Source organism: Rissa tridactyla, chromosome 2, assembly GCF_028500815.1.
Source record: "Rissa tridactyla isolate bRisTri1 chromosome 2, bRisTri1.patW.cur.20221130, whole genome shotgun sequence".
Taxonomy (NCBI): domain Eukaryota; kingdom Metazoa; phylum Chordata; class Aves; order Charadriiformes; family Laridae; genus Rissa; species Rissa tridactyla.
The window spans coordinates 121,078,064-121,094,206 of NC_071467.1; the positions used below are offsets into that span (position 1 = coordinate 121,078,064).

A 16,143-nucleotide genomic window follows, 5' to 3' on the forward strand; every position below is an offset into this window, starting at 1 on the left:
TCCAAGTCTCACAGGCATAACCATGGATCTTTAGGTATCCATGCTATCCCCATAATTATTGATAGATATGATACTAAAGCAAACCAAAAGGAACAAACATAGAACTATACTGCAAACATTGTAATTCAAAGCAAAAGTCTGCTGTTTCAGAAACATTCCACTGAAGTTTAACACTTCACAGTTTTCTTTACGAGTAACCATTTTCCTTGCTGAAATAGAAGAACTACAGACCTCTAATGAAATTTAAAGTAATTACTTACCTCTGAGCTGGAGGTCCATCCATAATAATATTGATCCATAAGATCTGCATGGCATTGAGAGGATTAGGAAAGTTCATTAATGTAGCCAGTGAGATTAAAGTCAGTGCTGCTATACTCCTGTTGAAAGAATCCAGTTTTATAACTGTCAGCACAGAACAGATCTGAAGATCCACTGATAACTGCTTTGTAATCAACACTTAACTGTTTAAGAGTAGATACAGATTTTGACAGTGTGAATTATGACTGATGTAAGCCTAACTTTAAAGGCAGACCATGAATTCATTTAGAATATTCATCTTGACACGGTCCATATTTAAAATAGCACTGTTTTGTCAGTTAAAAGACAGCAAATTTGCATCTTAAAAACCCCCCAAACTTTAAGATAACATTTCAGAGTTATCACTCACCTTCAACCTAATTGATTTGTTTACTGGAGAACAAGGTCCTATACCTCTACTGTGTCAGAAGTGGAACTTTTAAACATGGTTTTGAAAAACGAACTGCTTTTACGCTTTTGATGTAAACAAAACACAACCACTCTGTGCACCTGGCACTAGGTTGACTAATCAGTCAAGGCAAAGCGCCACCCAAGCTTCCTAAAAATACTACACCGCTCCTCATTATTAGCAAGATGAGAAGGCTAGGCAAATGACTGAAAATAGATTAGCTGGTTGCAAGCTTGGTATTAGAAACCTCTCTAAACAAGTATGCACTAATTGCTTGCAGTGAAAGATTAAGTGGTTTCATAACCGACAAGAAGAGAGCAAGGCTTATAATATTTCTGAATTTAGCGCTCTACTGAACCCTATTATGCTCTCCCTGCAAAAAGGGACCAAAAAAAAAAAAAGTATAACTCATTCATCAAAAATCTGAGGCTACCATTGCCATGGCTAACAGGCAAGCACGCTTTCCTAGAATATCTACGATTTGCCATTTTTCAGAAGCAGATTTCTAGCCTTCTCCCTTCTACCTTTCTAGTCAAGACTGAAAGTATATGACACTTCTTAGAATTTTTATGCAAGTTTTAAGAGGCTGGCATTTTCTGGGTTTTGGTGGGGATTTTTTTTGATTTTGGTGTTTTGTGGGAGGTATTTGTGGTTGGTTGGGTTGGGGTGGTTTTTTTGTTTTTTGTTTTTTGTTTTTTTTTTTTTTTAATTTCTGCAACTTTATTCAACCCCTCTGAAATGCCATGAAAGCTTCAAAAAAGTACATGAACAATGCGACAAAGAAGAAAACCATGCTCCTGAATCCAGATTCAATAAGATAAACTCACAACATTTTGAAACTAAGGCTTAATGAATTCTTGTCTTCTTGTCTTACGTACACGCAATATAGTTAGCACCACAAACATGTAAGGGATACTTACATGTAAGAAAAGGAAGTTAGCTTCTTAGAGCAAACTCATTCCACAAACCAGCATAGGGATTACAGAGAAACTAACCTCCCGTTTTCCCTGGTTTGCTCCATTTGATATACGTGTTCTGGTTAAGGAGGGAACAACTACTAACTTCTCCTTTAAACAAGGACCCAAAAGGTAGCTATCCTGTTTTTCTCCATCCTCTCAGTTGTTGACTATTTTTTCTACATCTTCACAGCAAGAACTGTGACAAAGTTAGATGTCTGTTTATTGCACTATTTTCTGGTTCTTTAAAAATGAAACAAACCACCAAGTACAAAATGGCATGGTGTATCAGCTTCCAACATTAAATTTGCAATTTTCACATTAATTTATGCAGCATCTGATTCATGATGCTTTGATTCATTCCCAATATAGTAAGAACCTTTGATATTGTCAACTTTTGAAACTTACGTGCTCAGTTGAAATCTAACAAAATTTTTTATGTTATTATAAATTCCTTTACCCTCTTCAATTGCAGACCTGCAATTAAAAACAAAGATTACATCACTAGACAAATGAGACTACTGCCAAAAAAGCTTAAAACAAACCAAAAAAGCTATTATTTTAAGTAGCAATACAAATGTCAATAAACAAATGGAGCTGAGGTTCTTACAACTTTGCCAGTCATTGTTTTTCATCTTGCCTATGAGATTAATCAAAATAGTTATTTTTCCAGCTACTTAACTTTCAAAATCAAATGTCAATGGTAAAATCTCCTCCTTGTGCTTTAAGATTTACCATTATCCCTGATGAGACCTTCTGATTCAAGTTAGATAATCAAAATAAAAAACAATCCACTTTTACAAAATCATAGAAATGTAGCATGACTTTAGAAGACCACGTGTTCTTACAGCACCATAAATAAATATGTATAGACTATCTTTTCAACCTCTAGCATGTGTCAGAACTTGCCTATCATATTATCGCAATTATAGCAGTGCAAAGTGTTTTCTAATACCTATATCAAGTCTACTCTGGTGCAAATAAGACTGATTTCTCTCTTCCATTCCTCCACCGTCAGGAATAACAGTTAATCAGCATTCCTTTTGTAACTTTGAAGACAAAAAGATTGAAGGGGTCGGGGGCAGGATGTAAAATTATGGGAGCACATTCTTCCTTTTTTTTTTTCCCCCCTTATTGTTGACTTTTTTCACTCTCTATTGAGAACTTCCCTGATGAAGTGCGCAAAACGGGATAAGGCATTCCAGCAAAAGCCTCATCAAGCCTAAGTACTTACCACAGATGTCCTTCCCATGTACTCTTCTGAAAATATCTTAAAATTATTCCCTTCTCCCTTTTGTTTTTTGCACAACAGCACATTGCTGTTGGCTGAATTAGTACGGAAACCTTTTAACTCTGAGATCATCCTCTGACAGTCTACTACATAGGTACTACATTTCACTTCTTCCCAACGGTTAAGCGTCATACTTTGAGACAAACTGAAGTGTTCCAAGATTAATTCATAATTTTGAAATGAAGGCTACCTCACTAGACAGCAGTCTTGCTTTGGCCAACAACCACTACCTTCAAAAGTCAGATGGATTAAATTCAGAATAATATAAGTTTAGCTATACTCTCTTTGAAGTACACTGAACAAAAAAAAAAAAACCAAAACAAGTAACAAATAGCTGGTTACTAGAAGCTGGTAACTTGTTTTCACCTGTGACATTTAAATAGCTTATATTCCTTTCCTTTTCTGAAACAGCACCACATTTAAAGAGTTGAAAACAAACACAGAACTGTGTAAAAAATTTAAATCTTGAGAGGAATGCTCTCTCTCTCATTTTTACACAAGATTTATGCTTCTTAAGTAAGAAATTAAATGAAGATGAGTCCTACTGACAGCTAACAGACTCACAATTCTGCACCAGTTGTGTTTCCTAATACACTACTACCATAATTCTACTTGGAAAAGCAGAAATACAGGTTAGTTTCTATATCACATACATGCACAACCTCCTTTGTTACTTACATTTGATCTATGTACAAGACCAGAGTAGCAAAGGTCTAAATATGTAAATACATTCTTATATTATTATTCACATATATAAAAAGACAGAAATGCTTAATTGTCCCTCGTACTATTATCTTCCTAGCTCTTCTTTTAAGAATATAATACAGATAACTACACTAAAGATAATTCTCCTCACTTAGCAGAGAACTCATTAACAGCTGCTACACTTACAAATTCAGGGAACTTCTTTTGCTTTTAACCCAGGCAACATTTCATTAAAACTATACAGCACAAGGTATGTACGTAAATGCCACCTACATTATTGTCTGAAAATCATCATCCACGAGGATCATATCTGCTGCCTCTTTACAAACATCTGTTCCAGTTTGTCCCATTGCTACACCAATATCTGCAGCCTTCAGAGCAACAGCATCATTCACTCCATCTCCTGTCATAGCTACTACTGCACCATTATTTTGCAGGGACTAAAGAAAGGGAAAAGAGCTTAAATCAGGGATTGATATAACCAATCCTGTAAAATTATTCTAGACACAAGGTTGGTGTTGTCACCCCCTAGCCCCCCAATTTCTTCTCATTGCACTGTAAAATCCTAAAAAAAAAAAAAAAAAAAGCAGCAGGTTGTATTGTAATGCATTTTTACACAAGATTTTAGGTTACACTTCAGTTCGTATAGTCAGCCAGCCTAAATTTTAAAGCTAGGGTATATAAAATGTACCTTTAAGAGAAAGTAAAAAACTCTAGACAAAGAAAGAAGAAACTTTTCATTTTAACATTTATCAAAAGCTACCAACTTTTCATTTTAACTTTTATCACCCTCTTATAAACCTCAATGTATTCCAACTGTCTCAATGTTTTACTTCTTTAGTCTTATTGTTGCTTTTCTGATTGTTCCAATTGTTACACTGAGTACATCCCTCTTTGCGACCTTCTTTTGTTAGCTTCTGAATGGAAGCATCACTTCAGACATAGCTTGAAATTCATGGCTTTTCATCCTGTTCTGAGAAGTATCAGAACGATGGTTCTTTCAAGCTCCTAGACAATTGCACCGCAATGTGACACAAAACCTCAATCAACCCCCAGCTCCCTGCATAGAAGAAAGCATAATGTTGCCTACCGGCAGCTGCCTATCACTTGTGGGCACTAAACATATTTCTAGATAATATTTTCAAATACACTTCACTTTCAAACCAAATGCATTTCTGGTTTCATCACTACACACTGTAGCATGTTATAATTTAAGTAAAGACACCACAAATGGTACCCATAGCAACAGTCCAGCATTTGAGCCTCTAGTAAGACGTACCTTTATAATTTTCAATTTATGTCGGGGACTGGCTCTGTAGAACACTGCAACCTGTTAAAAGCACAATAAAGAAGTAGTGAAAAGTTGAGAAATGTAAAGAATTGCACTGGATTCTATACAACTAGAAAATAAAAAAATATTATCAAAGGTCAACTGTACTCTTGCCAGCTGAACTGTGTTTTTAATAGTGAAATCATTAATTCCAGAGAATACTCAAAGTGTGTTCTGGTAAACAAAGTTGGTGCTACTTATTTCAAGATAGAATAGGTAATTTAAAAACCCTCTGAAACTGTGATCAACTGAGTTATAATGGCTTGCTGCTGGCCTTCCTGACTAAACTCATGCAGGCGATTGCCACACTGACTCTATAAATAATGTCCTTTTCCCTTGTCAGCACTAGTGGCAAGCTACTCGGGACATATCAATTTTACTGGTGTGTGTAGCGTATTAGTAACAAATTGAAGTTTTAAAGCTAACAAATAAAGATTCCAGCTTAGAAGGAACTATTTTTCAGCATTTTTTTGTCTCTGGTCTTCTCTGTACATTGAAATTTGAGCACGTAGAATTTAATTTTCAATAAGCTCCATACTTTCAGCTTTCACATCTATTTTTCCTTTTTAAAAGGCTGGATAAGAAGTTAGATTTCTCAACAGACAATTTAGACTGTACACCAATATCAATCCTATTGGATGATTTTAATTTATTCCTGATAAGATTTTAGATAAACACCTAGAAAACTAATTGGGTCTCAGGTCAAACATGCAAAAAGTAAATTTGCAGCTGTTTCAGTTATTTAAAGAGGACAACCCTTAAGAATAAGTATTACCAAATAAACCAAAAATTACTATTTGCTACACAATTCTTTTTTTCTAAAGTTGATTTTGTGAGTCAGCAAGGAAAGACACACAGCTGACGTGCACATTTCTTGATTGTAAATACTGGCTTTTGGCTTGCTTACATCAGACTCAAGCACGCTGCAGTCTAATTTTGCAGTCTTCTGCAAACAGACCAGCATTTTGATGCATCAGTTTTGCAACATAGCCAAGCCTGAACCTCAATTGCATTTGATTATGCCTTTACATTTACAACTTTGACACTGGCTAATACATTTAGTTATTTAATAACTAAAAAGTATTAAGCAGTAATTTAATAAATAAACCCTTTCAAAATTCTCAGCCCGTGATCTCAGATCGATTAAAAAATCTAATTAAAGATACAGATAGCTCCTCTTACAAAAGGATAGACTGTCTGAACATGCAAACTGTAAGGTTATACATATGAGCTGAGCTACTCAAAGAAATAAAATGGTCTAGCAACAGAAAAAGGTGATGATGCTCACTAAAAGCGAGAGGTGGCAAAATGAAGTTCCAACATACAGGCATTGAAAGGTAAAAAAATAAATTGGATCATTAAAAGAGACAAAAGTAATAAACTCCCTAAAAAGATAACTGCATGAGTTGAAAGAAAAATTTTCATATGTCAAACCAAAAGATACTTGTTTGATCCGGGACAGCCTCCGTGTTTCTGTACTAAAAGCCTCTGGTAATTTACTGTATCACCTACTTCTATTAGAACCATGTTACTTGTATCTCAGAAGTTACATTTTAGCTTTCCACAGATAAAAGCATTTCTCAATATAAAATATATCCTGTACTGCATTTCATTAAGTAGTATATCAAAACAAACCTTTGGTGTTATCTGAGAAAGTTGCTGAATATCCAAATCATCTATTTCTTCTCCAGAAATTGATTGTGAATTTTTTGAATACAATCCTAGTCGACTAGCTGGAAATAAATAATAAAAAAGGTATTATAATAATTTACCCTCTTAAAACGGTAAGTACCTAATTATTTTTTTTTAAACCTACTATTTTCTGCAGCATTGCGGATTTGAAACGCCTAGAGCAGAACATCTTAACACCTTATTGATTCAGTATACTGGAGTAAATTATCTGAACTCCTGAGTAACAAACACACGCTACAAAGTCTATTCTAATCAGATATTTATTTCCTCAGACTTTTTAGGTCTAAAGGTCTGTAATTCATTATGTCAGGTGTCATACAAACTCAAGAGCTCAGTCCTTTCTAAAGAATTCAAAGTTCAAAAATAGCAAGATAGAAAATGAAAAATGACATGAGAGAGACAAAGTAAAAAAGCTTCTGAGAAGGTACTGCTAGTTTGGGCGTGTACTTTGTATGTGCACACTCAATTTTTTGTTCATCATTCCATATGTAAAGAATTCATATTCTGGCTAAAGTACTTGTACATTACTGTATTATATTGTAAAAAGTTAAGTAATTTGTTTAAATATTAATTAATAGTACTTAAACTTCAAACTTAGTTATATGGACAAAACTGTATTGGATAGTACTGAAGTGCCATATCCATCCTAAATACTAATTGTCACTGGCTATTTTAGTTTCTCTCTAAACTTGCCATAAAACAGGCATCCAAAGCTGAGGAAGGGTGGGGCTGGGAGTGTAGGAATAAGAATTAGAAATCAAGCATATGTTACAACAAAACACAGTCTAAACATAGTCTAAACCAGCAAAACTCATACATTAAGCAACTGAAAAAACTACAGTTTAAGCTGAAACCAAAGTATCACTTCAGGCTAGGCTTGTTGTTTTTTTTCCTAATTCCACTGTGCCATGTCCAACATACAGAACTCACAAATGTTAAAGACTTAATACCCATACTTCATAACAATTAGCTAGGCATTGCCGAAACAAAAAAAAAAAAAAAAAAAAAAGTGAAAAAAGAAAGGAAGTGGACTATTCATACCAATGGCCACTGCAGTCTCCTGTGAATCTCCAGTAATCATTTTTATTGCAACTCCTGATGTGATAAGTGTAGTAACAGCTTCTTTTACGCCAGTCCGTGGAGGATCAATTATTCCCACAAGCCCCAAAAAAGTCAGTTGTCCTAACTCAGGACCAGAAGCTAAGGCTAGAACTTTTAGGAGACAAAGAAAAAAAAAAGTTAAGATTTGCAATTAACATTTACATCAGCATTTAAATCAACTTCTAGTATCTGTTTTCAAAAATGAAAACTAGTGGCATACAACTATACATCTGCATATTGACCAAAGGCCTCATTGCTGAAAACTTTTTGAGTAACTTCATTCATCTGAGTATTCCACTTGAAATTAACTTATTGCAAGAAGATGTTTGCAAATGAGACCTAACTGAACTACTAGGCCAGCATAAAGGAAAGCGCGGAAATTGCAATTTTCTTTTTTTAAACCTTGGTAGCAATGCCTGTTATCTTGAGTATTCAGAATAGCCTACTTATGTATATTCCTTTCTTCTAAAGAGTAGTCTTTTTACCAAACATACGTATTCCAGGTTTAAAAGATAACTTTCTTATTTGTTCTCAGATGAAAGTGTTTATAGTTTCAGCGTGTGGAAAGAGAACAGCATCTAGCTTTGTGGTTTCTCTGTACATGCATGGTCTTTGATGCAAGAGGATGAAAGGGAAGATTACTAACTTATTTCGAGAAGCAGACTTCATTGAGTACATGCTGAATATTTTCTAGACTGTCTTTTACAGTAAGAATCTTAATTCAAATACATTTAAATTATGTTAGAGTTGTAAGAGAAAAGCAAATTAACTTTTTTCAAAACGTTACCTTAGTTTTTTGTTTGGTGGTGGTCTGAAGCAGACACAAAGAATGACTGTCCGAACAAAACAGCACAAAGATACCACTCCTAGCATATCCTCTCAGTTTCTAATAATTTGCATCCCAGGAATTTCCTGAGCCATACAGTCCCCATACCTTCACATTAAAAAGCTGTGGATGCGCTTAACAGCCTAGAGGTCTCTTTACAGAGGCGAAAGTAAGTCAGCCATCTATAAGGCTTGCCCACAATCACCTCCTATTAATCATCTTGTGAGAAATACTTTCAGTTATACTTAAAAATCTACACAGCCTGTTAACATAAAATGTAATTCTAATGGCGTTGTCTGACCTGCTATCAGATGGGCTAGCCCCACTTCAAGGTGCCAGCAGCCAAAGTAATAGAAAAATAAACACATTCACATTTTATATAAAAATGCACAAAACACCTACAGTGAGATATGGGAGCTACCAGGTAGCAACATACTATTCAGTTATGGTCAAGAGATTACAGAGAATGGCAAGAGATGACATGAATCAGCAGTGCCTTTTCTCACCATTTGCAATTTAATCATGTTATTATAGAGGTCTTGGGGAACAGCACCTCTTTTCCACTCCCCCATTTTAAAGAAAAACTAAACCCAGTGGCACTTACTGAACAAAAAAAAAATTCCTAGTGATTTTGGGGTGGTTTTTTGTTTGTTTAAACAAGAAGCAGTGCCATTTAAAAAAATATATATTATTTTGGGACACTGAAACAGCCTTACCCCTAAGTCCTGCAGAGCCCATAGATGTCTTCTCTTGCTGGTATTGCTCTCTCTGTTGCTGAACAAGAGGTAGGGTCTGCCCCTTACAGTTATATGATGTACAGTACCTAATGACTTGTTCATAAGCACCTTTCATAAAGCAAACTTCAGGTTTGTCCTAAAAGGAAAAAGAATTGTTGTGTGCACATATCTGTATGTATATATCAATATATACACACACAAGTACATACACACATAAGAATGGCAAAGCTGTACTTTTCTAAAGAGTCTTCAGAACGTAATGCAAATCAAAATTAGACTTCTAAACCTAAAAATCTGTTCTTTTGACTATCTCTATACAGTGTATGTTCAAGAGTGGTAATGTCAAAAGAGCCAAGCTATCAGTATCTCATCTCAGTAAACAGTAGACACCACACACATCAGACACCGTGGGTCACAGTTTATACACTGAAGAGGCCATACAGAGGACAGAAAAGCCTACACAGAACAACAGACTGAAAAGACCTTTAGCTCATCATTTGACCAGCTGCACAGGTCATTAAATACTACCTGCATTCTTGTACCATGCCTAACTACTCTACTATTTTCCAGATAACCATCTAGGCTTGATGATATCAAAGGATCAAGAACACACCACCTACCTTGAACACTTAACTCCAATGCTAAAATCAACTCATCCTTTCCCTTCCTGCCTTTTCCATTAAGAATTGCTGCCTCAGCTCAATTTCCAATCACTGATTCTCATCTTCTCTTCCCTGCTGAACTAAAAAGCTCTTTTTTAATACATCTATTTTCTCCCTGTGAAGGTATTTATGCACAGTAGTCAAGTTACCTCATTCTTTCTGATAAGCTCAAGTGATAGAGCTCTAAATTTCTAATCCCACTGCATTTTCTTAGCCTTCAAAGAATTTATGCTCCCTTTAAAACTGCTACCATTTTTTCAACAGTCTTAAAAGTGCTGATACCACAACACAGACACAATAAATCCTTACATGAATGAAAGCTGTATAGCAATTCCTGCTCACTACTCTTTATACAGACAAGAATTATACAACAATATTAACAATATAGATAAAAGGAGTAAAATGCTTTGTTTCCAAAGCAAAAATTTTACTGTGATACTCGAACGCTGTCAATAAGCCTTTTTTTGGCTAGAAGTACTAGGAAATTTTCCATAAATCCAAGGTAAGGTCTGTCCGTGCACATATTGTCTAGAAGGATCCAGTTACCAGACTGGCAGTGACTATGTCAATATTTGTAACAAAAACATTCAGACTAGTCTAAATGAAATATGAATGCAAATACATATGTGAAAGCATCAGAAGATGGAAAAATAGGTTAAAGACTGGTTTGTATTGATAATCCAGGACACTGTTGACATGAGTAAAAATCTGTCAACATGGGGGAATGTGCTGTCTGCATCGGAACTAGAAAACCTGCATTTTAGCCTAACACAAATTTTACTATCAAACATCAGTACATCTTCTTGCTCTTAGTTCATTACATAACTGTGTAGCACTGGAACAGCAGAAGTTTGTCAAAATTGCTTTACATGTTTGAGGAGGGAGGAGAAGGAAGAAAAAAACCCATCCAGGTATACATTCAAAGTCTCAGATATCAAAATACCTAAAATAATTTCCCAGTATGCCTTTTATGGAAATAATTTCTTGTGATTCTTAATCTCCACTTCAGAGTTTGAAACTAAAACTGTATCTATTATCAAACCATATTCCCAGGATTGTGCACTACTACCAGCCTGCCGTAACTTCTGAAGTGAAAAATGAGGATATTAAACAAGGTAGATAACCGTTCTACAGAGCCAGTGCACAAGGAAACAGTGATTGAAGCTTACCTGCTGTGTTCTGTGAACACATTTAACAGCCATCCATTTTTGTTCTGAGCTGAAGGGATATTCAGCCTTCCTTATGTAGTCTTCCTGGAGTCCATCTAAACCCATCTGCATAAAACAGAAGTACCACCACAATATCAGGACCTCTTCTTTCCAAACAGCTATACAATTTGTTGACTTGTTGAGACATCTTAGTTAACAATCATTACTTTCATGTTTCATCCCCAAAGTTGCTTTTGAGCACCATTCCAGTTTAGACAAACTTCTGAAAAACTAGCACCGAAACCCCTTAGAAGCTTCTTTCAGGCTTCAGCATCAGTCAGACCATTGAACACTATACTATCTTTGATCCACAGATCTTGAAATACTTCGTGGATTATGACCATCCACAAACACAAGTCTTGCAACGGCTAGCAACGTAGCTAAAACAAAAATAGATGTCTAAAGCCCCAAAGCCTTCCCCCCCTGCCGCGCCCTCCTTACATCTATGTAATTCCTCTGCTAGGATGGCCTAGAAAATTGTAACACAAGGCTGTGGCAAAGTCTGAAGAAGGCACTTTAAGTCTGAATGATCCAACCTGAAGTGACTTTTTTTTTTTTTTAAGTGAACAGAATCACCAAAACATTTAATCTGGAGTTAACCATGAAGACTCCAGACAAAATGCATTTAATTCTGAATGCTGTTCTCTCCCCGCCTCTGATGCACCTCACAGCATTCCATTCTCTACCCTTAAAGTCCAAGAGAAAGTGACAATTAAAGAAGGTGCGGAAGCAGCAGCCTGCCATAAGCCATTCTCAGTACTTAGAGAGCTTCACAACTCCTTCACTATCTCCTTTTCCAGCAACAGATGTGAAACACTCCTTCTCAGCTTCTATGGGCTCATGCCAAAATAACATCACTCTGGTCCTTCCCAGTCAAAGACTGGGGACTTGGAATGAGTCTCAGCAAGAAGATATATCTACCTTGGGCTTCAGTTACACAGGGAGAGACTGTAATGCATTCATCTTCCAATGTTTTTCAGTTTATTCACCAACACAGAAAACTATCAAATGCTAAGAGGCCTTGCTACATTTCTCAGTAGCTGTAACAGGTGTGTCACAGCTTTATAGAAAAAAACCCAAAACATTTAACTACAGCATCCACAATTCGAACTACCCATGCCCCACACTTATAGGGCACTGTAAGTGTTGCAGTCACCAATACACCAGTTATCAACTTCTTACCGCTTCTGATGAGAACTGTGAAAGAGACAGCTCAATCAACATTCAACAGGCAAATTAGTTTGTGGCAGGTAAAATGACAGTATTAAGTACAAAAATATGAAAATAAAGATTTTACTTCAGTTATACATAATTTTCTCTCATATTTCAGAATGTCCAACCATTTCCAACAAGTAAGAAACACAGGACATAAGCAGTTGCCATAAAAATCTAGGGACCCCAAAGGAGAAGAAAATGGGAAAAAAAACTCCAAAACTTATTTCTACATACTTCCCACCTGTCACGAATCCAAAAAGCACCACCAAGTACACACCTTCATAGCAAGCGCAATTAAAGCCCCTTCTGTTGGCTTCCCCATTAACGTGTTGTTTCTAATCAAAGCATCATTGCACACACAACCGGCCTGTAAGAGGACGAAGAAAAGGGAAGAAAACAGAACACAAAGTAAATTCCATACAAAGCTCTTGTGCTACATCATAAAATTAAAACTCACTTTGTGCCAAGTCTTACCTCAACAATTTTGCTAATGGATGGGTTATTGTAACCATGAATAACTTCACCGTCGAGCATCACCTCTCCAAACCTGTTATAACCTACTCCAGTAACCTGCAAGACAAACAGCCAAAGGCGGAATGCAATGTAATGTTCACCAGGTTCATAAACTGTTTTAATCTCATCTTTTTTACTATAAACTACACAAAATTTTAAAAAGGCCATTCATAATGACTGATTTTACCCGGTGTGAATGGATTGTCCTACGCAGCTTCTAATGTAGAAGTTACTAGATTAAGGAATAAAAAACTGAGGGCAAGGGAGTTCAATGAAATACATTAGAGACTAATTTACATTTTTTTAAAGTAGCAATTTTATTCCTTAGCATAAATAAATGCAATGTATGTTGTTCCATTACAGTATTAGGCATGCTTTCTTTTGCTTTCTAATTTTTTCCTCCTATTTGTCTTTATCCTGGTTAATAATGCATACCCCTTGCAGGGGAATGGAAGTACAGAGCAGAGTCCTACTTCCATCCAGTAAGACGGGAGGGGGGGGGCGGAAAATCATACTTGAACAGTCTCTCAGCTGGGACCTCAGAGAGGTGTTAAAAAACACTAAAATTGTATTTTTAGTGCATAAAAACCAGGCATCCCACTAGGATCCTAAAAAAGTCTACGGCATTAACAGCTAATATATTTTACAGCCATTTCAAGTTCTCTTTGAATTGGGAAAAAGGAGCTGACTTGACCCAGATGTAAACAAATTGTGCTAGTAGTAAAGAAAAAGCAATTACAGTATTCCTACAGAATTCTAAAAATAGAAAAATAAATACCAGGATATATAAGCAAACACAGGTAATTATCAGGAAAGAATAAGAAAAAAATACCAGTACTTATGCTTACAGAAATCAGTGACAAGACGCTCTGTTAACTGTAATGTGAAAAAAACCCTGATCAAGAAGAGCTTGAGAATTTAATAACTTGTTTAAAACACTCCCATGAAACCACATCTAGTTCCACACCTTGCTGCTTTTCCACTCCTGCTGCTTTTGCTTCTTTTATGTGCGTTTACACAGTCTTTCAGCCAAAAGCTGAATATCCCTATTTTAAATGTTTGCAACATGCAAATTTTATTTTTATGCACCTGCAACAGCAAAATAACCTAAACTTTCTTTACTGAAGAAAAAAAGAAAAAAGACAAGCTCTCAACTTGTCTTTGTACTGTATCTTGGCATCTGTCTTACATTGTGACCTAAAGCCATCAAGAGATTAAGAACCTAACATATTATACAAAAAAATTCTTCTTTAACCAGAGAAGTCTTGGATAGCACAGCTCAAAGGCTGCAATACTAAATGAACTGAAGAACAGAATTAGCTGGAAGTTGATGAACAGGAATTGGTGCAACAAATGTATGCTTTCCCAACTGATACTTTACCTGCAGTATACTCAAGTGTGTTTACTTCATTGTGTGTATCAGCTGATAAAGGAAAATTAAAGTCTAACAGTCTCACTACATACCTCAGCATGCTGCCCATCTGAAGTAAAAATATGAGTAACGGTCATTTCATTCTTTGTCAGAGTTCCAGTTTTATCTGAACAAATTACATTGCAACAACCTGAAATAACCAATTAACATCTATAAGACAATGTTTGTTTAAAACGACGCAAGTAACTAACGAGAACAGAAGTATTCAAGGCAAACAAATTTTGAGAAATACTGCAGCTGTCTTTGTGAAAAAACAAAATGGGATTTAACAGAGACAGCCGATTTTCAACTATTAATGAATAGCTGTACAAGGTTCTTTGCAGGTTTGTCCAATAAATAAAAAAAACTAATTAAAATCCCAAATTCACAACTTATCTGAAATGCTTCCATTCACTACCTCTCCTTCATTTTATTCTGCTGTATCTTGAACTACATTAGTGAAATTGCAATTACAACTCCTGGTTAGAAGGAAAGCTAAAAGCCTGCTTTACAGCAGTCAATCTTCTTTATCAAAAAGTACAGCATCCAACAGTAGCACACAAAAGTATGACTTACTAATAAACCAGCAAATTTTAATAAGATTGAAAAGATTACAGAAATGTGAAATTTATATACACCTTTTTAACTCAGGGAAGGAGTATTTTGAAAGAGTGTTGCAGTATCTTGACATTTTTGGACACGATAGCAGGAATTGCAAAAGCAACAAAAATCCTTGCAAAACTAATGAAACTCTGCTACAGGCATTAGAAAAATATTTCCAGTATTCAAATGCAAAAAGAAATCCAAATGCAGCACAATTATTTAACTTAGTATTGCTATTTCTTTTCCATGTCCTGTGCTTCCCATGTTTCATGACTGGAACTGCAGCCAGAACATTTTTCAGCTTTAATGGTTTTAAATGATTTTAAGTTTTAATATGAGCAGCATCACATCCCGAAGGGGATTACATTATGCTTAGTAATAATTATGATTACAAAGCTTTTTCTAATATTCAAACTTGGATTTGTTTCCAACTGCCAATATCAGTCCTAAATTTACACTAAAAATTTACTTTAAAAAATATTTTACAAGTCTTATTTAACAAGAACACCTTACAGCAAACAAGTATAAAGGGTACTCCATACATCCAATCGCACATACAGTTTAGAGTATTGCTAGTGTAATATGCTGACAGACCGTTTATATCAGCCAGAAAAAAAACAAAACCAACAAACGTGGAGGGCCCGCAAAAACATGTATCTGAATTCTACCTGTGTAATGCATTCAATTTAGAAGTGTTTTAGAGATACCACCACATTGCTAGCAAAGTAAGAATACCTGCTTTATTTTAATCATTAATTATCAATATTTGTGTTGATTTCCTAACATTCATATCAAAATACTACCTCTACATTAGTCTCGTCATACCTAAAGTTTCAACAATAGGCAGTTTTTTTACAATAGCCCGTTTCTTCACCATTCTCATCACACCAAGGGCCAGCGTCACTGTTACTACAATTGGGAGTCCTTCAGGGATTGCAGCTACAGCCAAACTGTAATGAAAGTAAATATACAAATCTTGTCTTAGAATGTCATGCATGAATACATGGTAATGATGAATTTAAGCTTCAAAACATTGTTTCTGTAGCTGTCTTGTTCACTGTGGTTAAAATTAAAAGGAAGCAGCTGCCATTTGACTCTAGTTGTATACCATTTATTATAATTCACACACTGAAGACAGTAACAAAATGCAATAACTTAGACATTTCTACTCATTACTTATGCAGAAG

At 35.6% G+C, this 16,143-nt stretch overlaps 1 protein-coding gene across 3 annotated transcripts in view; it reads right to left on the reverse strand.

The window, feature by feature from the left end:
- The window catches only part of ATP2C1 (ATPase secretory pathway Ca2+ transporting 1), a 51,913-nt gene that overhangs the window by 4,171 nt on the left and 31,599 nt on the right, over positions 1 to 16,143 (reverse strand). For all 3 annotated transcript variants that reach the window (XM_054189607.1, XM_054189609.1, XM_054189608.1), the window contains exons 13-24: positions 15,782 to 15,906; positions 14,407 to 14,504; positions 12,904 to 12,999; positions 12,707 to 12,796; positions 11,176 to 11,280; positions 9,324 to 9,480; positions 7,722 to 7,892; positions 6,624 to 6,721; positions 4,938 to 4,988; positions 3,932 to 4,098; positions 2,071 to 2,139; positions 261 to 377 (exon numbers count right to left, since the gene is read on the reverse strand). In XM_054189607.1, the coding sequence (XP_054045582.1) occupies positions 261 to 377; positions 2,071 to 2,139; positions 3,932 to 4,098; positions 4,938 to 4,988; positions 6,624 to 6,721; positions 7,722 to 7,892; positions 9,324 to 9,480; positions 11,176 to 11,280; positions 12,707 to 12,796; positions 12,904 to 12,999; positions 14,407 to 14,504; positions 15,782 to 15,906 (1,344 nt within the window). The remainder of the gene's footprint in view (positions 1 to 260; positions 378 to 2,070; positions 2,140 to 3,931; positions 4,099 to 4,937; positions 4,989 to 6,623; positions 6,722 to 7,721; positions 7,893 to 9,323; positions 9,481 to 11,175; positions 11,281 to 12,706; positions 12,797 to 12,903; positions 13,000 to 14,406; positions 14,505 to 15,781; positions 15,907 to 16,143) is intronic.